This window comes from Pristis pectinata, chromosome 8 (genome assembly GCF_009764475.1).
Source record: "Pristis pectinata isolate sPriPec2 chromosome 8, sPriPec2.1.pri, whole genome shotgun sequence".
NCBI classification, from domain to species: Eukaryota; Metazoa; Chordata; class Chondrichthyes; order Rhinopristiformes; family Pristidae; genus Pristis; species Pristis pectinata.
Genome location: NC_067412.1, coordinates 2659562 through 2681467, shown reverse-complemented (window position 1 = coordinate 2681467; position 21906 = coordinate 2659562). Strand labels below are relative to the sequence as shown.

Below are 21906 nucleotides of genomic sequence, written 5' to 3'. Positions count from 1 at the left end.
CCTTGCTCTATGTTCCTTGATACTCTTGCCTAACAAAAGTTACCCAGAATCTTGAATATTTCAATTGACTCTCACTCTAAATAGATTGCATTCTTATCTCTAGTACAGAAGGTTAAGTGTTCAAAGCCCACTCCAGGGAATTAACCACAGATAATCTGGACTGGTACTCCAGTGTAGCACTGAAAGTGTTGATGAGCTATACTGTTGGGTGTCTTTCTATCGACATATTCAATTAAAGTCCTGTGCTTTTTCATTTTAATGTGGCTCAGATTTGAAGAAAAGAGGAGGAGCTTTCTCTGGTGTCATGCTGCCAATTTTTATTCTTCAATCAGCATAACTAAAACAGATTACATGATCAAGTATGTGAAGAGTAAGAGGATGAAATGCGAAAGGATAGGGCCTATCAAATGCAGCAGTGGGAAAGTGTGTATGGATCTGGAAGAAATAGCGGAGGTACTTAATGAATACTTTATGTCAGTATTCACCAGGGAAGAAGATCTGGGGGATCGTAGTGAGGGCTTGCAGCGGCCTGAAAAGCTTGAGCATGTAGATATTAGAAAAGAGGTGGTGTTGAAACTTTTGGAAAGCATCAAGTTAGATAAGTCGCCAGGACCGGATGAGATGTACCCCAGGTTCTGTGGGAGGCAAGGGAGGAGACTGCGGAGCTTCTGACGATGATCTTTGTGTCGTTCATGGAGACGGGAGAGGTTCCAGAAGATTGGAGGGTTGCGAATGTTGTTTCCTTATTCAAGAAGGGGAGCAGGGATAGCCCAGGAAATTATAAACCAGTGAGTCTTACCTCAGTCGTTGGTAAGCTGATGGAGAAGATCCTGAGGGGCAGGATTTATGAACATTTGGAGAGGTATAATATGATTAGGAATAGTCAGCATGACTTTGTTAAGGGCAGGTCCTGCCTTACGAGCCTGATTGAATTTTTTGAGGATGTGACTAAGCACATCGATGAAGGGAGAGTAGTAGATGTAGTGTATATGGATCTCAGCAAGGCATTTGATAAGGTACCCCATGCGAGGCTTATGGAGAAGGTGAGGAGACATGGGATCCAAGGGGACATTGCAGTGTAGATCCAGAACTGGCTGGCCCACAGAAGGCAAAGAGTGGTTGTTGAAGGGTCATATTCTGAGTGGAGGTCGGTGACCAGTGGTGTACCTCAGGGATCTGTACTGGGACCCTTGCCATTTGTGATTTTTATAAGCGACCTGGATGAGGAAGTGGAGGGGTGGGTTAGTAAGTTTGTGGATGACATGAAGGTTGGGGGTGTTGTGGATAGTTTGGAGGGCTGTCAGAGGTTACAGAGGGACATAGATAGGATGCAGAGTTGGGCTGAGAAGAGGCAGATGCAGTTCAACCCAGATAAGTGAGAAGTGGTTCATTTTGGTAGATCAAATATGCTGGCGGAATATAGTATTAATGGTAGGACTCTTGGCAGTGTAGAGGATCAGAGGGATCTTGGGGTCTGAGTCCATAGGACGCTCAAAGCGGCTGCGCAGGTTGACTCTGTGGTTAAGAAGGCATATGGTGTATTGTCCTTCATCAATCAGGGAATTGAATTTAGGAGCCGTGAGGTATTGTTGCAGCTATATAGGTCCCTGGTCAGACCCCACTTGGAGTATTGTGCTCAGTTGTGGTCGCCTCACTACAGGAAAGATGTGGAAGCCATAGAGAGAGTGCAGAGGAGATTTACAAGGAGGCTGCCTGGAATGCAGAGCATGCCTTATGAAAGCAGGTTGAGGGAACTCGGCCTTTTCTCCTTGGAGAGATGGAGGATGAGGGGGGACCTGATTGAGGTGTATAAAATGATGAGAGGTATTGATCGGGTAGCTAGTCAGAGGCTTTTCCCCAGGGCTGAATTGGTGGCCACAAGAGGACATAGGTTTAAGGTGCTGGGGAGTAGATATAGAGGAGATGTCAGGGGTAAGTTTTTTACTCAGAGAGTGGTGAGTGCGTGGAATGGGCTGCCGGAAACGGTGGTGGAGGCTGATACGATAGGGTCTTTCAAGAGACTGTTAGATCGGTACATGGAGCTGAGTAAAATAGAGGGCTATGGGTAAGCCTAGTAATTTCTAGGGTAGGGACATGTTCGGCACAGCTTTGTGGGCCGAAGGGCCTGAATTGTGCTGTAATTGTTCTATGTTCTATGTTCTATCATTATCAATATTTGTGGGATCTTGCTTTGTGCAAACAGGCAATTGCATTTCCCAAATTACAAAAGTGACAGGACATTCAGAAGTAGTGAAAGGTGCTAGATAAATCCAAGTGTTTCTCTTTGGGAAGGGAATTAAAAGTTGCTGCTAACTTTCATATGAAAAAGTGGAACCCGATTTTGTTCCTTTACAATATAGCTCTAATTTTAAAATGATGTTCTCTTGACATGGATTCCCTTCCCACCATAGGAAACAGCATTTTTCTATCTACCCTATAAAACCCTTTTATCATTTTAAATCCCTCAATTGGATCACTCCTTTACACCTTCTACCCTCATGGAAATAACAGCAAGACTTGCACAATCTGCCCTTCAAAATTAAACATCAGATTACACATAATAGGCAGTTTCTCCCTGAATTCCTATGAATAAATATTAATGATAAAATAGTTAAACATTGCAAAATTCTAACTGTTTCAATTCTATTCCTGCCTAGCAACCACACTTCCTTAGGTTGAAAGGTTGCAGATTTGCCAACTCAAATGAGTGAAATCATTTTGTGTTGATTTCACAGGTTTTGTTCCCAATGTGAAGATTACATACCTGGACCAGTTCTTCTGGTCTCATACTGCATCTCTGATGGAATCTCCCAAAACAGTGGAATCCTGGCTAGGTTGCACCATGTATCCCCTTTCCTTGTTGTAATGTCCTGTAGTTGTGCCAGAGATTGGAAGAATTCTAAGGGCACAAGGATCAAATTATCTCACCAAACTCTGCTTTTAAGCTACATCCATGTGAGTTGCTTTCATTGCATTCTTGAGGTGTCAGTTTCCATGGAGTGTATTTATGTGCCTGGTGACATCTCTAAGGTAAATGTGCCAGGGTCCACTGATGTGGAGAGCGAGAGGTGGGCAGAATTTACACCACACTAACAGGCTATTTGGCCAAACTGGTCCACCTCAGTGTTTATGTTCCATGTGAGCCTCCTGTCACCCTACTTCATTTAATCCTATCAGCATTTCCTTCTAACCTTTCTCCCTCTGGTAGCAAGTTCTACATTGTCACATTTCCTTAGGTAAAGAAGTACCCCCAAGTTCCTTACTGGATTATTAGCAATTATTGTAACATAAAATCTCTCATTTTCTTACTTAGGGTCCTTTTTGAAACACAGTAATCGGTGCCCAATCAGATCTCACAGACAGCAGTGAATGTCCATTTAATCTGTTTACCTGGTTTTGCTTCAGGGATAGATGCTGGCCAGGAGTACTCATGGGCAGATTCCGGAGTGGCACAACACTTTTTACATCCTCCCCAAAGACAAATGGGGTCTCTGTTTAACGTCACATCAGAACAGAGAACTCGTCTGTCCTGTTCAGGGATTTAAATCTGGAAGTGAGGTAAACCCCACAGCTTTATGATTTACACATACCTGAGCTAAACCAGGCTCATTTTTGCTGCCCGCAGTTACACAAGCTTCCCTCGGTTCAGATGTTAGCCTTTGAAGATCTAATCTAACTAATTAATGCAGTCTAATGTTGGAGGAATTTCGAAGACTAATTAAAACAGCTTTTATCTCCAGCCTAATGTAGGGGGTAAGAAGCCAATATGCTGGCACCGGAGTGGGACTGACTATGAAACAGTGTGATCCCTATGAAATCAGCATTTTGTTTTTCTTGTGGTTACAATCAGGAAGCAGTAGCAAAGGAAGATTGGCAATAGTATCAGAAGGCGATCATGTCTGACCTGAACCACTAGATTTCTGCTCCCATACCCGATCAATGGATGTGCACCTGTTGTGGGGGGTGGGGGGGGGGGGGGAGGAGGAACATTTAATCAGGGTCACCACTGCCAAATAAGGGTCTGGGAATTCCATGATGAAGAAAGTGACAGAAATATACTCAGACTGATGTGGAGCACCTGAACGATGTGCAGCAATGGGCTGGTTACTCTGCTTGGTGGGCAGACCTCCTGTGCTTGTTTACATGCAGTTGCTATTCAATCTCCATTGTAGCTGGACGGTTTGTTATCACTATGTGTAAAGCAAGATTCCATCGCTCCAGAGAACAAATATGTAAACATATGGAGACACAAGAGACTGCAGATGCTGGAAGTCTGGAGCAACACACACAATGTTGGAGGAATTCAGTGGGTCAAGCAGCATCTATGGAGGGAAATGAACAGTCAACGTTTTGGGTTGAGACCCTTCATCAGGACTGAGTCTCAATCCCAGTTCTGATGAAGGGCCTCCACCTGAAACGTCAGCTGTCCATTTCCCTCCATAGATGCTGCCTGTCCCGCTGAGTTCCTCCAGCATTGTGTGTGTTGAATTAGGAGCAGAAGGCCGTTTGACCCTCAAGCCCACGCTACCATTCAATGAGATCATGGCTGATATGATTGCAACCTCAACTCCTATTCTGAATGATCTTTTGCCTCTTTGCTTATCATGGATCCATCTCCCTCTTAAAAAATACTCAACGACTCTGCTTCCATCTCTCTTTGAGAAAAAGAGTTCTAAAACTCATAACTCAGAGGAAAAAAAACTTATCTCTGTCATAAATGGGCAACCCCCTATTTAATAGTGACGCCTAGTTCTGGATGCTCCAACGCCAGAGTTCTCTTCCACATCCACCCTGTCGTCACCTTTTTGCAGCCTCTCCAGTGTCACTTCAGGATTTTGTGCGTTACGATCAAGTCCCTTCTCACTCTTCTAAACACCAGCGGATTCAAGCCTAGCCTGTCCAACCTCTCCCCATAAAATAACACGTTCATTCCAGGTATCAGTCTAGTTAGCTTTCTCTGACGTGCTTCCAACGTATTTACAATCGGCTGTCATCTCTTGCGAAATTAGTGATATCTTTACATTAGGATGGGATACGAAAAATAAATAAAATTATATTTTAATCACGGCCCCCTGCAGTTCAGGGAATGTCCCTGGAGTTTCTTTTGCTCCTATTATGATCACACTTACTACCTTTCATGTAGTCTTTAAAATCGCACAGCACCTAAAATAGGATGCAGGATGTTGGCTGAAAATATGCAAAGGGCTGTGTGATGTCTCTTTAAACCAGAGCCGGACTGAGTGGGCGGGTGGGGCTGTATTTGCGCCTCTCTCGCTCTGTGTTCTCAGCTGCTCCAATGTCACAGAAGCTGTTGCTTTTCCTCTCAGCTTTGCCAGCCGTCAGCTGATGAGCCGCTTCACCCCCATCCACAGACACACGTAGTGGCGCACGCAGAATCATGCCCCTTCTGCCACTGACCACTGCCCGCTTCTTCCCCTTCAGTTTTTACCTCCAGTCCATCCCAATCCCCCCTTTGCGACGGGTCCGTATCCCAGACACAAGCCGGCTGCCTGGTGTGCCCTGTGCAGGCACTGGGCAATAGTCCTTTGTTTACATGCAATCCCGGTGCCGGCGGAAGGAGGCGGCGGTGCTGCGAAAGCACCAGCTGTTTCCCGCCATTTACAACCATCTGATAGAGCGATCAGCTGGAAACACACACACGCAGCCTGCACTCAGCCAGCTTTTTATTTAACGCAATTATTATTTTTGGGCAGTTTTTTTTCCTCCAAGTGCAAGATATGGAATATTTCGTGATGCCCACTCAAAAGGTACCTTCATTCCAGGATTTCAGGAAGAGTGAGAAAGAAGTGATAGGAGGTCTCTGTAGGTGTGTACTTTTCTCTCCCCCTCTTTTTTTAATATCTGTATTTTTTTTTGGTTACAAGCACGGCTGCACTCGCTGCCTGGGTGGAGGGGCTCGGCGGCGGGGCTGCAGCGGGCAGGCAGGGTTACACGTGGATTCGGGCTCCGGGACGCGGCGGCTCCAGGGCAACAGTCCCGAGTAGAATGGATACAGCCGGACGTTGCAAACACACCCACGTGGGGAGCGCTGCAACCGCGCCGGCCCGGGCCGGCGCTTCCCCGGGGGCGGGGGGTCCCGCAGGCAGCCTGCAGCCGCTGCTCACCACCCCCCCCACCCCCGGTCTCCCCCCGCAGCAGCAGCCGAAACACCCCCCCCCCCCCCCCCCCGGGGCGCACGTGGGTCCGGGCACTTCCCGGGTGTAGTTGTACAGGTAGCGTGTGAACGGCGGGGCAGGGAGGGGGTGTGGAGGGGTCTCCCTCTGCTCACCCTTCAGGGGCGGCCGAGGTGCGGATTGCCCCCCGGCCCCGGCTCGGGCGGAGGATGAGGCCGAGCGGCGCTTCGGGCCTGCCTGGTTGTCCGCAGCGCAGCTGGCGTACATGGTGCGGGGCACGCCGGGAGTTGTAGTCCGTGTGGCGCCCGGAGGAACCCTGGGAGTGACGGGTTCCCATTGAAGGCTGCGGGCTGGATCCTCCCCAGACCCAAGGCACTCTCCCACAGCCTGGGGCGCTTCTCCCCTTCTCCCTCTCAACGGGAAATATTTTCCGAGTCAGTGCCACAGCGGGTGACGAATACCACCTGCTCTGGGACCAGCATTGCACTCTCACTACCATTGCTACTGAATAAATACAACGACAGATTACAGCCGACTAAACTGACTAATGCCAGTGCTTATGCTTCATGAAGTTTCTCTCATTTTAATTTCCTTTCTCTTTGTTATGCATCAAGGTTCTCCTTAAATACACTGATGCTAACTGGTTTACATTGTAATCACAGAAAATTTATGACACTAGAGGCCATTTGGCCCATTTTGTCCATGACATTCAAAAAAAAGAGCCACCCAACCTAACTACATCTTCCAGCAACGGTCACTGCTCTTCAAAAGCATCTCAAGTACTGTTTAAACCAGTCAAGGGTGTCTGCCTCCACCACTCTTTCATTCCTTTGGGTGGGGGAGGGGGGAAAAGGAATTCCCCCTTTTCCGTCTGATCCTTCCACCAGTTATTTTAAATCTATGCTGCTGGTTTTAAATGCCATTGCCAAAAGATGTATTTATTTACCCTAACCCCTCATAATTGAGATGTATAAAATTGCAAAGGGAATTGCATACAAAAGGAGGAAGGTTATATTTCAGTTATATCGGGCATTAATGGGACCACATCTGCACATTGTTCTCCTATTTGAGGAAGGATGTAAATCCAGATGAAGGGTCTTGACCCAAAACGTCGACTGTCCATTTCCCTCCGTAGATGCTGCCTGACCCACTGAGTTCCTCCAGCAATTTGTGTCTTTGCTCCAGTTTCCAGCATCTGCAGTTTCTTGTGTTTCCAAGAAAAATGTTGAAGCAGTTCAGTGAAGTTTACTTCACATACCCAGACTGGGCAGGTTGCCTTATAGGGAAAGGTTGGACAGGCTAGATTTGTATATGCTGGCATTTGGAAGAGTGACAGGTAACTTAATGGAAATGTATGATGCTGAAGGGTCTTGGCAGAATATATGTGGAGAGAAGGTTTCCTCTTGTGGGAGAATCCAGAACTGAGGGTCACTGTTTAAAAAATAAGGATTGTCCATTTAAGATGGGGATAAAGAGAATTTTTTCTGAGGTTGTAAGTCTTTCGAACTCTATCCCTCGAAGGCAGAGGCAGATAGATTATTGATAAGTAGGTGGTGAAGGGGTTACCAAGGGTAGGCAGGAATGTGGAGTTGAGGTTACAATTACGTAAGCTTCTACGACCCAAAGAAAATAACCCTGGCTTATCCAATCTTGGCTAAAATGCAACACTGTGAGATGAGCTTTGCTCTTTGATGTACCTGCATGGGTGTGTTTAATGTGACAATATCAGAGGCGGACACATGTTGGGATGGGGGGGGGCACATATAGCCTCATACCCTTGCCCAATAAGGAGATAAAAGAGACTGCAGATGCTGGAATCTGGAGCAACAGACAATCTGCTGGAGGGTCAAAATGTTAACATTTCCTCTCCCCCACAGATACTGCTCAATCTGCAGAGTTCCTCCAGCAGATTGTTTGTTGCCCCTGCCCAACAGTCCTTTTTTAAAAAAAATCATCTGAAGTTAAGGACAAGTATTTGGTTTGCACTAGTGTGTGTATTTTCTTTCAAATGTGATCAGCCTTTTAAATTCCTTTGCACATCCCCAGAGGAAGGTGGCTTTACTGTGTATCTAACATGTTTTTCTTTTTTTTCTTTTGCTAATTGATGGGATATTGTAGGCCAGGGAGAGCTTTACTCTGCATCTCACCTGCTTTTTTGTGTGGGACAGAGTAGAGGGATCTTTACTCTGTATCTAACTCATGCTGTCCCTGCCCCAAGAGTGTTTGACAGGACTGTATTGAGGGAGTTTTACTCTGTATCTAACCCGTGCTGAAGCTGAACCCTGGAATGTATAACTGGACAGTAATTTGCCTTACTCTGGTGAGCTGCCTTCACTGGATCTCTGAGCTCAGGCATTTGAAAGGTCTTTATGCAGAACTTTTTCATTAGTATATATTTTCGCACTGTGACTGCACTTCTAATCCATTTGACAATTGTGCTTATATTCATTGACTGACCTTTTAAAGGTTTTGGCTGGGCCATGCAGTACAGGATGACCTCTTTTGATTTAATTGTGCTGATATAGTATTTTCACTCTTATGAGATCCAGTGACTGAACTTGTATGGTATTTGGTTGTGCTTGTATGGTATTTGTGTACCCTAGTGGCATTTGAGGGAGTTAGTTCGGTATTCGGTTGTGCTCATACATATTTGTGCTTGTAGAATGTTCGACTGTTGTTGTGTGGTATTTACATTGTGCAGCATTTGATGGTGTTCAGCTGAAATTGTGTGGTATTTAGCACTGCTCATACAATATTTGGTTACATTTGTACAGCATTTAGTTGTGCTCATGGTATTTGCATTTACACTGTTTGGCTACACTCATTTGGTATTGTCACTCATAGTACTTGTTGTCTGTGCTTGTACTGAATTTGTCTGCACTTACTATTCCTGAATGCACTCCTCTGACACCTGTGGAATATGTATTTGACAATTGTGTTCTTTCTACGTCTGATCGTGGTCATACTGACTCTCCACAGAACTGAAAGGGTTAAATGAACAAACTAGAACAAGTCACTGTTAGTTGATACTGAGGCAGGAAATTCTGCAATTTGAAAGTATCAGTTTCAGGTTGAACGTTTGAAGCTGCCAAGCTTAAGTAACTGGTCTTTGTAAGTCCTTTGACAAAAGCAGAAACCAGGGAGCTTTGCACTTGCCACATTTTTAAAAATAGTTGATATAATTAAGATCTTGCATCTGAATGCACTTCCTGCCAATAGTTTCCATTCTGAATTTCTGTGCCACATACGTGGTAGAAAGCTGTTTGCTCACTGCAGCCTCCCGTGGCGGTGTTGCAGCCCCACTGTCGGCAGGAGGGTGTAAGTACAGCCTGCCTGGGTCTAACCACCTTTCACCCTAAGTGTAGATGTAGAAAGTAATAATGGAGACAGGAATATGAGGGCTGTATTATCCTAGTCCTCTGTCATTTCCTTCCCCAGGATCATCATGTGCAGTTCACTGATTCTTTATTGATCTTGTGTGAGGCTGCACGGGGGACTGTGAACCAACCTTCTGATGGATCAGTCATTGCATGGGCAAGGATTTTGTACAATGTTTTTCAGCCTGGAGGTTATGGCTTTGGGCAAAGTTGCAAACTTTGAATATTTTTTTCAGCAAAGAGCATGCTGTACAGGAAATCAGTGAGATAAAGCTAAAAAGGTGCTGATTCTTCTTCCAGCTTGGCTAATATTCCACTGTCGCAGGAGTCTCAGAGAGACCAGGAGAGGAGGATACGGAGAGAGATTGCCAACAGCAATGAGCGACGCCGGATGCAAAGCATCAATGCTGGGTTCCAGTCCCTGAAGACACTGATACCACACACAGATGGCGAGAAACTCAGCAAGGTTGGGCACAAACCCTTCTTCATTTGACCCCCTAGGGGTCTGTTGGGAGAGCTATAGGGCACTTAAACAGATAGTATTGGAATGGGTTTGTGTTACTTGGAATCTCACTGGGTGCGGAGAAGGTTATATGTTGCTCAATGAGTGCTGCTTAGATTGGGGAGTGGAATTGTTCAGTTAGAATCGGGAGGAGAGGTTTGTTTCATATAATTCTCTTTTTCCACAGGATCAACAAGTCCCGTGAGTTTGTTGTATTTAAGTGGACAATCTTTCGGCAGGCACAATGAGAGATCAGTCCTGTTGAACAATGAGGAAGACTTTCAGTGCTGGCATTTCCTGCATTTTTTCTCCCCAATAATCAGCTCCCTTTGAAAGGCATGTTTTCTAAATGGAAGGAAATAGCCTGGACCCAGTGGCATGGTGGTGAATGCTGTGGAGAAACCCAGTTCATGCTCCATTTTTTCCTTTCACACAGGCAGCCATTTTGCAGCAAACTGCCGAATATATATTCTCACTTGAGCAAGAGAAAACCCGACTACTTCAACAGAACTCCCAGCTGAAGCGTTTCATTCAGGTGAGCACAGTACTAGGAAGGGAGGGGAACGGCATGGCTGTGGCTGCTGGTAACTGCCTTTCTCCCCAGTGTCTGGCTGAGTGTAGCTACAACATATGTACCAGCATTCATCAGCACTGGGCTTGGCCGTGGCAGGTTGACTGAGCATGGGTGTTGATGTTGACCTGGAGGCTGTGCAGTTTAGCAATGATCTTGTGTAATAGTTGGCTGCAAACCACATAACTCCTCAATGCAAAGAGGCTTTAACATGGAGGGCACAAGCCCCCTTGCCCAAGATTACTCCACAAGGGGAAATATCCTCTCAGCATCTACCCCATCAAGCCCCCTGAGAATATTGTGTTTCAATAAGATCCCCTCTCATTCTTCTACCTAATCTCTATCTTAAATGTGCAACCCCTTATTTTTTTAAACAGTGAACCCTATTTCTAGCTTCTTCAACAGAAGAATTCTCTACACATTCACCCTGCCGGGACCCCTCAAGATCTTAAATGTTTCAGTCAAGACCCTGCTCACCCTTCTAAACTCCAGCAGATACAAACCTTACCTGTCCAACCTTTCTCCATAAGATGACCCCTTCCATTCCAGCTATTCGTCTAGTAAACCTCTGAACTATTTCCCATGCATTAATGTCCTTCCTTAAATAAAGAGATGAATATTGTGTAGAGTATTCCCAGCTGTGGTCTCAATGCACTACATAACTGAAGCATAAGCTACCAACATTTATATTCAATTCTCCTAGCAATAAACAATAACATTCTGTTAACTTGTAATGAAACTTGAACCCACAACATTTTAAATCAAAAACCGACTTGGCTCAGTAGCTGCACTCTTGTATCTGAGAAGAATTTGGTCTGTATTGTGCCTGGGTTAGCTGCTATTATGCTTAATTGAGCTTTTTCTTTGGGATGCAGGAGTACAGTGGCTCCTCTCCCAAACGGAGGCGGGCAGAGGATAAAGACGAAGGAATTGGCTCCCCAGATGTCTGGGAGGATGAGAAGCTGGAGGACCTGAAACGGGAGATGATCGAGCTGCGGCAGCAGCTGGATAAGGAGCGCTCGGTTAGGATGATGTTGGAGGAACAGGTTGGTGTGTGCCTGATTTGATGCTCTACAATAAATGAAAGCAGCTGTATTTGAATAAGCAGACCAGGAGATCCAAGATTTAATCTTGGGGCTGTCAGTCAAGGATAATGCTCTGGATTAAGGATGCGAAACAAATCTCTTGAGTTTTATTACTATCTGGGAGCAATGTTGGAACGTGTCTGGATGTGGATGTTGGGCGGGGACAGGTTCTTGGATCCAGTGCCTCTCATGATTGAATGCCCCATGGCTGAGGACAAACTGGGTTCCTGAGCAAGGTACGATGGGGGACTTGGTGTTTGTGGAATGGTGTTAATAGTGGTGGGGGCAGCAGGTGAAGGGCATTAAGTGTGAAGTGATCCACTTCGGGAGATCAAATTTGAAGGCAGAATACAAGGTTAATGGTAGGACAAGGTAATAGCAGTGTGGAGGAATGGGGATCTTGGGGTCCATGTCCACAGATCCCTCAAGGTTGCCATGCAGGTCGATAGGGTTGTTAAGAAGGCGTATGGTGTGCTGGCCTTCATTAGTTGGGGTATTGAGTTCAAGAGCCATGAGGTGATGTTGCAGCTCTATAGAACTCTGGTCAGACCACACGGCGTATCGTGTTCAATTCTGGTCGCCTCATTATAGGAAGGATGTGGAAGCTTTAGAGAGGGTGCAGAGGAGATTTACCAGGATGCTGCCTGGATTAGAGAGCAATGTCTTATGAGGATAGGCTGAGGGAGCTAGGGCTTTTCTCTTTGGAGAGAAGGAGGATGAGAGGTGACTTGATAGAGGTGTACAAGATGATAAGAGGCATCGATCGAGTGGACTGTCAGAGACTTTTTCCCAGGGCGAAAATGGCTAACATGAGGGGACATAATTTTAAGGTGATTGGAGGAAGGTATAAGGGGGATGTCAGGGGTAAGTTTTTTATACAGAGAGTGGTGGGTGCTTGGAATGCACTGTCAGCAGAGGTTGTGGGGGCAGATACATTGGGGACATTTAAGAGACTCTTAGATAGACACATGAATGATAGAGAAGTGGAGAGCTACATGGGAGGGAAGGGTTAGATAGATCTTAGAGCAGGATACAATGTCGGCACAACACTGGGCTGAAGGGCCTGTGCTCTGCTGTAATGTTCTGTGTTAACTTCCTGCCCATGGGAGGGGCCAAGCTTCTACACCCCATTTTAAGTTATCCTCTGAAAAGCCTCCTCCTGCAGGGTGCTGTTCCCACAGAAACTGATGAGGTGTGTCTGTTGGCAGGTTCGCTCACTGGAAGCCCATGTGTACCCCGAAAAGCTAAAGGCCATTGCACAGCACGTGCAGCTGCAACAACAGCAACTGGAGCAGTCTAAGATCCTTCAGCTGGGCGAGCAGCAGGAGCCTGAGCCCCGTCATGTGACACAGGTCAGCCCTCACCCCCTGAGGCATCACGTCCCTCAGTCAGATGCTGGAACACTGGTGTGCAGAAACACAAGTGGGGAGAGTGTATCTCTCGTCTCCACGTGGATCCCAAGCTGAGCCACGAAGAGGACCGCTACGTTTTGATTAGTCCAAAGCCAGGTGGAGCTTCAGAATGGAAATTTGGTATCTGATCTGGCCAATTAAGATGTGAATTTAGAGGATGCTTCCTGGTGGAAGAGTCCAAGATTAGACCTCATTAACGGCAGATAGATGAAAAGTAGGAGGAGAAATGTGAAGCATAAAACAGTTAGGTCGACTGTCTTAAAAGAAACAGAACATACTGGAAAACACTCAACTTGTCAGGCAGCATCTGTGAAAATAGAAAGAGTTCGTGTTTCGGCTTGAAGACCCTTCGTCAGACAGGTCGGCTCCTGTTTCTATGTCATTTACAAGATTCCCAATCCAAAGAATGCTGATTTCTATTCCAGTACTTAAACCACAAATACATGGCAACACCAGTTAATTAATTAACAGGATGGTGGCTGCCTTAGAGTAAAACACCATATACTCATTATTGCCTCAGAATGAGCTTGAGTAATTATCAATTGTCTCTCTGCTAAAGTAGAGTTAGCATCTCTCAGTTAACTTTCTGTAAACTGTATTTTTCCCTTTCTCTTGTTAACTTTCAGCTCCTGCCGGCACATATTATTCCAGCATCAACCCACCATCCTACTGTCATAGTGCAGACTCCGCCTCCATTGCCTTCACACCAGGTCACTGTGGTGACAATGGGACCATCCTCAGTCATCAACAGCTCCTCCACTACATCAAGGCAGAACTTAGACACAATTGTGCAGGTAAGGCTGCTGCCCTGATACTATAACTTGCCTGAAGGAAGACCTATAACTTTGACAAACAGATTGGTAAGCACAAGGGTTTCGGGATCAGCAACAGATGACCAAAAAGAGGAGAAGGGATAGAATATCAGAGCTAACTAGCAAGAAATATACAAAGAAAATAGTAAGAGCTGCTGCAACTTTGCAAATAGAGAGAAGCAAAATAAATGTGGGTCCTGAGAGGCAGAGGTAGGAGAAATTAAAATGGGGAGGAAAGACATAACTAAGGTAGTAAAAACTATTAGTATTTGTCATGTCTTAGAAAATGCAGAAATGTGCCAAAAATGGTGGGACACCAAGAGTCTGACAACAGTAAAGAGCAGTTAACGGGGCTAAAAGCTGACGTCCCCTGGACTAGGATTCTACAAGAAATGATTGCAAAATTAGTGGATGCATTTGTGCTGATCTTCCAAAATTCTCTGGTTTCTAGAGCAGTTTCAGTAGATTGGAAGGAGATTGATTATAATGTAGCTATCAGGAAAATTACGGCTATTTAGTGGAAGAGAGAAATAGAATAAAAAACTTTTGACCAATTAGCTTAATGTTTTAGGCAAAATACTGGCACCTATTATGAAAGATATGGTAATAGAACACAAAGAAAATGACTGGGCAGAGTCAACACGGTATATGAAAGGGAAATAGTGTTTTGAGGATGTGGGTAGACATCTATATCTGTATTTTCAAAAGGGTCATGATAAAACTACCACACAAAGATTATTACCAAAGAAATGGCTCCCGTGTTGAAGATAATATTTTTGATAGTTGAAGGGCAGAAAGCAGAGGGTAGGCTGTTACTGGTGGGGTGCCAGTATTACTCCTCAGCTACTTACGTTCCATATTAATGACTTTGAAAAGTTAAAAGTAGAGCCAATCAGAGACCAAGAAGATAACCAGATTGTGGGGACATGTGCATGGGAACGAGTCTAAAAGAATGTCTGTGTGTATCTTCACAAGAGGGAAATGATAAAAACATTGACATTGAAGAAGAGTGTGAAATACTGGATATGATAAACTTGGAAGGACCTAGACCAGGCTGAGTAATTTGCAAGTAATCCATCAGATTTCTGAACTGTCTATGAATACCACCTCGTTATTCCTTTATTTCCACTATTTGTTTGTTTTGTCATGTATAATAATTTTAACTCTGCACTGTACTGCTGCTGCAAAATAACACATTTCACAACATACCAGTGATAACAAACCTGATTCTGATTCAGCCACCAACGTCCTGGGGAGCGTCAGTAGGATTTCTTTCAACATCATGTAACTGCACTTGTAGCTGTCCTCTCCCCACAGTTTGACTAATGCAGGATTTCTTTAAAATGGCAGGCAATCCAGCACATTGAAGGGACTCAAGAGAAGCCAGAAGAAGAGCAGCGGCGAGTAGTCATTGTCCAGCCCAACCGAGCTTGGTCTGATACCGAGTCAGACAGGGAGGAGAGTGAGGCGACAGAAAATAGAGAGCTGGGCAAGGAGAAGGCGCCAGTGGAGAGAGTTCTTCCATGACACTAGAGCTTCATCACACTGGGATCGATCCAGGTGGCATTCCCTGTGTTTTTCTCAGAAAAAGGAATTAAAAAGTTGGAGTCTCTTTTGGACCTTCCCAATACTGTAAACAGTCAAAGCCTGGAGTGATAGGCTATTGAAATCTGGACCATACCAGAGGGGATCTCAAAATCCTTTCTCTTGACTACCTTGGAATCCATAGCTGAAGAGTTGCTGAAGGACATTTTAGCATTCTTTTTTGTTCTGGGAGAGGGGGGTGGAATTTCAAGCACTTACCAATTTGTTCAGTCCATTGAGAGGAGGTCCTCTCAGTGTGACTGTGCACCCCACTTCAATAATCACCCCCCTTTCTTGTACTGATGTAGTTAATTTTTTTTTAAGCAACGTCTTTTCATGTAGTTTGTTTGTTAGTTCCCCCCATCTCTCCCTGTATCTGTATTTGAGTTATATGTTGAGACGAGGTTTGTGTTCATGGAAAAACTATTATATTTTGTTAAAGAAAGTGGAAAAAAAGGCACCTGCCATGCAAAGAGAGAAATAAAATTTGTACTTTGTTTTTATTTTAATGTTTTTTTTGTGTGATTACACGCGTCGATCTTAAGTGTGCATGAGATCTTTATTTCTTAATGTTATTCTTGGAGTTTTTTTTGAAAGATTCCCTGCTTAACTTGCCTCCAGATATAATTTATTGTGGATTAAACCGAGTGAATGCCTCTATTAAATGGAATAGAGTAGATGCAAATAGAAGTGTCAAATTACAGACAATGGTAACGTTTTGATTTTCTGCAGTACTGTAAAAGGTGGTCTGCTTTGTACCTCTCCTCATTTTTATTTTGATTGACATCAGGGTTCCTGGTCATGAAAAACTGGTTAGTTGTACTCTGAACAGAATCAGGGTTTGGATGGATGATGTATGGTCAAAAAAGTTTTCAGCACTCTGGTTACCTGATATTGAGGCCAGCGTTGCCCATTCAACTGTACCCAGTATAGAAAAAAAATTGCACTTGTACAATAATTGAAAAGCTAAACACCGCAAATGCTGGAAATCTTAAATAAAAACAGAAAAGGCTGGAATTACACAGTAGGTCAGGCGGCATTTGTGGATGGGGAAATTTAATTAATGTTTTATGACTTTCATCAGAACTGAGAAAAGTTAAAGCAAATATTTTTAGTTGTGGAGAAGAGGGAGGGGAGCAAACAAAGATGTTACTGTATTGCATTTAGAGAGCAACACACAAAATGCTGGAGGAACTCTGCGGATCAGGCAGCATCTATGGAGGGAAATGGACAGTCAGTGTTTCTGGTCCACTGTCCATTTCCATATCAAGACTGAAATGTCAACTCCATTTCCCGCCACAGATGCTGCCTGACATGCTGAATTCCTCCAGCATTTTGTGTGTTGCTCCAGATTTCCAGCACCTGCAGTCTCTCTTATATCTTGCATTTATTCAGTGCAGTTAATATAGCAAAATGTTCCAAGGTGCTTCTCTTGGGAATAAACAGATAAAATGTGACAAATTTGGGGACAATTTAAGGTATAGCCATTCCTCAAGATATAAAAAGAATACGCAAGACATTTCATTTAAAATGAAATCACTGGGCAAAATGCATTATGGATAGTTTGTAGTGCATTTCAATATGCTCTTTTTTAGTGGAGAATTGAATGTTTGTAAATTGAATAGGATAGTTTTAAAATAAGCATCATAAAGGTGAGAGGCAGTGAGGTTTAGGGAGGAGAGTGTGGAATGCATGGTCTTAGCAGCTGATTAAATTCTGGACTGCATGAATCTGTAATTGAGAGATGTGGGCATCTCGGAGGACAGAAGAGCTCAGCGTGCTGGGAATGTGGGTGATTGAGGTCATTTAAACACCAGGATAAGTATTCCAGATTTGAGGTGCTGCTGGGTTTAATACCAGTGTAGTTTAGGAAGGATTTTGTGGGTGGACAGCTGGGTGTGATGGGAAAAGAAACTACAAACAAATTATAAAGAAGCAAAGAAAAGAATTATATTGTCTTTCTGTTAGCCAGCAGAATAGGTTACAGCCTCTTTAGAGAATTAGTGGGGCAAGGTGGGGGGGGGGGGCGGGGGAGGGAGGGAGCCAGCAGAAGGTCACATGGGTCTTCTTTGGCTTGTGGCAGCATGTGATTGGTTGAGCAATGCCAGAGAGGACTTGATTTTCAAAAAGGCAATCCTGTGTCATGGGTACAATGAATAACAGCATCCACTGCTATTTGTGTGGTGTTAATCCCCTCCAGCCCTGCTCTCTGCAAATACAGCTGCCATTTTAACAGCAGTGGCAGGTGCTCCTGATCGATGGAAAGCCAGCCCTTTTCCTGCATATCAGCAAGAGTTGGAACTGTTTAAATCTGTGGAGGCTGCATGTGAATGTCTGTGCCATGGGTGCAGCAGGGGCCCAAGCAAGAGCCTCAGCCCGGTCTGTTTCCTCCACTCTCAATTACCCCAGTTTGCAGATAAGGTAGGAGTGAAGTGACAAAGGAGAGAGAGAGAAGCTTACACTGTCATGTATGCCAATTTACACCAGATTGAAGATCAGGCAGCTGGTATATCATCCAAAAACTGATATCAGGATAGCCAAGATTTGTCCAAATAGTAAAATAACTGGCAAGCAAATTCTGCCTTGAAGATCACCAATATGTTGAGATGCATTGCATATTTTATTGCAATTTTCTCCCTAAAAGGCTGACTCACCCTGAAGAGAGATTTGCATTCATATAGTTCTTATCATGTTCCTTTCAGAAATTCGGAAAGTGCTTCAATTGAAATGAAATACATTTGAAGTTATAATGAAGAAAATGTAATTACCAATTTCCACAAAGGAAGTTCCCACCAACAGCAATGGGAAGGTGACAGGATAATCAGCTTTAGAAATGTTGATAAAGTAGTAAATAGCGTTATGGAAACTGAAGGGTAAGGAGCTAGTACAGGAAGTACTGAGGTAAAAGATCAGCCAAATTTAATTGAATGTCTGAGTAGGCACAAGCTGATTGCCTCCTGCTTATGTTCACATAATTCTCAACTAATTTCCACCTAACAATACACAGTACCCAACAGGAGTCATTATGGAAAACCCTGGCTGATATTATTTTCCTATCCAATGGGGATGGGGTGGAGGGCAGTGAGAAAGGTCACATGTTGTCATTACCACTGTCTGGGCTAAGACAGGCGAACTCTGCAATGACCACCAATCGCAGTAGGCACAGTCTTCAGCTGTCATCATTACTATTACACTAAGTGTTCTGTTTTTTTTCTCCAATTCTAATCACTTTTGGGTATCTACTATTCGAGATTAAACCGTATGGGTATGGTGGCACTAAGGTTAAATTGCCAGACTATTAAAACAGAGACTTGGACTAATAATCCAGACACCTGCAGCTGTGGAATTTAAATTCAGTAAATCTGGAATTTTGGTGGAAATACCACCAGCTAGTTATGAATAAGGATGACCATGAAAATTACTGGATTGTTTAAAAATCCATCTTCTTTACTAATGTTCTTGGGAGAGGAAATCTGTCTTTATCTGGTCATACCTGATGTGTCTTCAGACCCACCCCATATGGTCCCAATGCAGGGTTTCCACCTGAAACATCGACAGTTCCTTTCCTCCCACAGATACTGCTCAACCCGCTGAGTTCTTCCAGCAGATTGCTTGTTGTTCCAGATTCCAGCGTCTGCTGTCTCTTGTGCCTCCACCTCATATGGTTAACTGTTAGATACCTTCTGAAGTGGCTTAGCAAGTCACTAGTTGTATCATTACTGCTAAGCCCAAACAAAGAAGCAATAAAACTGTAAGAATCAATTAGCATCATCCTAGACATCAAACAAGTCGAGTCAACCTTGCAAAGTTCTCACAAAATCTGGGAACTGATGTCTAACTTGGGACAGCTGGCCCATAGACCAGTGAAGCAAGTATCTGACAGTCATATTTACAGAATAACACCTTACAGACAATATGCCAGACTTCTCCATCAGCAGGGCACATCCACTAGAGGTGGTGGCACAGTACAGTACAGTCAGGACAGTGTACCCTTTGGAATCCTCAAATCCAAAGCAATTGAGTCTCAAGGCATCGGGTCAAACATGGGAAAGCAAACCCCCTCCTGATTACCCCTTCAGTTGATAAATCAATGCTCCTTTATATAGAACAACATTTGGAAGTAGAACTGAAAGCATAAATGGCACAGAATGTACTCAATGTCTACCACCAAGAGTGGCTTGGTAGTACCACCACAGAGCAAACTGATGAACCCTGAAGGATGCAGCAGCCAGGATGGGTCTACAATGATAGTAAGTTAACTTGCTACATCTTATCCTCACCAACCTATCTGTGGCAGATGCATCTGCCGATGATCACTTTAGTAGAAGTGATCACTGCACAATCCTTGTGGAGACAAAGGAGAACTAGATCGTGGCGTGTGTAATGATAATTGTGCTAAATGGGATAGTCTCAGAATAGATTTGATATCTTAAACAGGGCTATCCATGAGGCACAGTGAACCATCATCAGCACACTACCACAATCTGCAACTCATGGCTCAGCATATTCCTCACTCTATCATTACTATCGTGCCAGGGGGTAATAAGGAGAGCAGAAGGGCATGCCAGGGGCAATAACAGGCAAGTCTAAAAATGATGTCAACATAATGTTGCTGCAATATAAGATAACATGCTTGCTATAAAGCAACAACAGCACGTAACAGACCTAAGCAATCTGAGAACTAATGGGTCAGATGGAAACTCAGCAGTCCTACCACGTCCAGTGGGTGAATAATTAAGGTTGACAGGTTGAGGAGGCTCCAAGAACATTCCCATACTTAATGATGGCAGGGCCCAGCATGGGAATGCTAAAGACTGAAGTATTTGCAACCATGTTCAGCAAGAAATGCTGAAAAGATGACACTCCCAAACTGACTGAAGGGCAGCAGATAGATGAAGATGCCATTGCCTGCAAATTACACTCCAGGCTGTACACCATGCTGACTTGGATATATATCCATATATCCCTGCTCTTCATTGGCAGTGGGTCTAAATCCTGGAACTCACTATGCAACAGCATTGTAGGAGTAACTTCACCAAAAGGACTGCATTGGTTCAAGAAAACAGCTCACCATCACCTTCCCAAAGACAGTTAGAGGTGGGCAATAATACTGACCTTGCCAGTGATGCTGAGATCCAGAAATGAATTTAAAAAAAACTCAGTTGGATTCCAGCCTTTCATTCATACCTAATAACCTATAAATAAACCACCTGATTCCAACTGTGACTCATTCTTATGTATATATTATTGTATATTTTAACTGACTAAATTCCCAATAGAAAAAGAGAGAAAACAAAGCAGGACATGTGGAGCAAACTGAAACTGGACAAAGGAAAAAAGGCAGCAGTTGACAGAACTGCTGACTTTAATCTCAGTACAGTGGGAGGTGACCTGACCTCTCTGCACCTGCCTGAGGATCTATCTCACAATTTAAAAGTCTGCTGTACAGTAACAGACAAAAGAGATGGTTAAAGGGAAATCAAAATATCTTCTTGAGTTACAAATATTTGATTTTTTTAAAGAAAATATATAAAAATATTTAATGAGAGCAAAATTATGTATGAAATGTGATCTTGCATGAATGCAACTCTTAGGAAATATTTTAAAGTATCAATTAAAATGATGATTTGGATTGCACATTCAAACAGAAGTATGTTTTCTGATTTCTTAAGACTCTGAAGCTGAATAATATAAAACATTTTCTATCAAACTTTCACAATGAACCTTTACAGTATTGGCTTATGCATAATGAAAAGAACAGAAAACAACCAATGATGTCATCAAAGGCAATTGTCACCACGGACTTCTGACCTCTGATTCCTCCTTTTAAGGTCACCCTCTGACCTCTGACCTTCTCCCCTATATATTACTGCTCACTGGCAGGTCGCTTCTGACAGTCAAAATGAAGGGACTGGTCTCATTCAGTATCTTCCTCTCTCTTCTGGTCTTTGTGACTGCAGGTAGGTTCTTCTTTTTAACTGGTGGTTGGCTGACAGCATTACCTGGACTAACTTACTCTGTTTTAGAACTGTGTCTCAGTTTCATGCTATCTATAAACTGGGAACATTAAAGTTCAATTGAATGAACTGTCTGGATTCAGAGACTAACCAGCGGAGTAGAGAGCAGCAGCTGCAACTATTAGCTTGCAACCAAATGTCCCTGCAAAAATATAGAGTGAGGGATTGCTGAAGTTTATGAAGCTCAGTTTGGTATTGCAGCCTGAGCTAAAGGTTTTGGGAATGAAAAGCCTTTTTTGTTTTTGCTCCCCTATTTTTGCTTTTTCAAAGAGTATCAGGTTGCAAAGTCATTAAGCGAGAGTTTGCAAAAGTAGAAAGCAAATGATTAATCAAAGTGATTGTCATTCTAGAATACATGGAATGGAATTTAATTTTCTGTATTACATATAAAAGTGACTTTTTTGGAGGGTTG

The 21906-nt window shown here is 43.8% G+C and overlaps 2 protein-coding genes across 3 annotated transcripts in view; one reads left to right on the top strand and one right to left on the bottom strand.

Moving 5' to 3' along the window:
* Positions 1-21906, bottom strand: part of glis2b (GLIS family zinc finger 2b) — a 180479-nt gene that overhangs the window by 78471 nt on the left and 80102 nt on the right. The gene's annotated exons all lie outside the window — the stretch shown is intronic.
* tfap4 (transcription factor AP-4 (activating enhancer binding protein 4)) lies at positions 5513-15949 on the top strand. Of its 2 annotated transcripts, none has more exons than XM_052022114.1 (7): positions 5513-5768; positions 9812-9977; positions 10450-10548; positions 11460-11630; positions 12878-13021; positions 13708-13875; positions 15244-15949. In XM_052022114.1, the coding sequence occupies exons 2-7, from the start codon at positions 9903-9905 to the stop codon at positions 15418-15420; spliced, it is 834 nt and encodes a 277-aa protein (XP_051878074.1). In that variant the 5' UTR covers positions 5513-5768; positions 9812-9902; the 3' UTR covers positions 15421-15949. The 2 variants fall into 2 exon arrangements, with proteins under 2 accessions (XP_051878074.1, XP_051878073.1); XM_052022113.1 differs by having other exon boundaries at positions 5513-5827.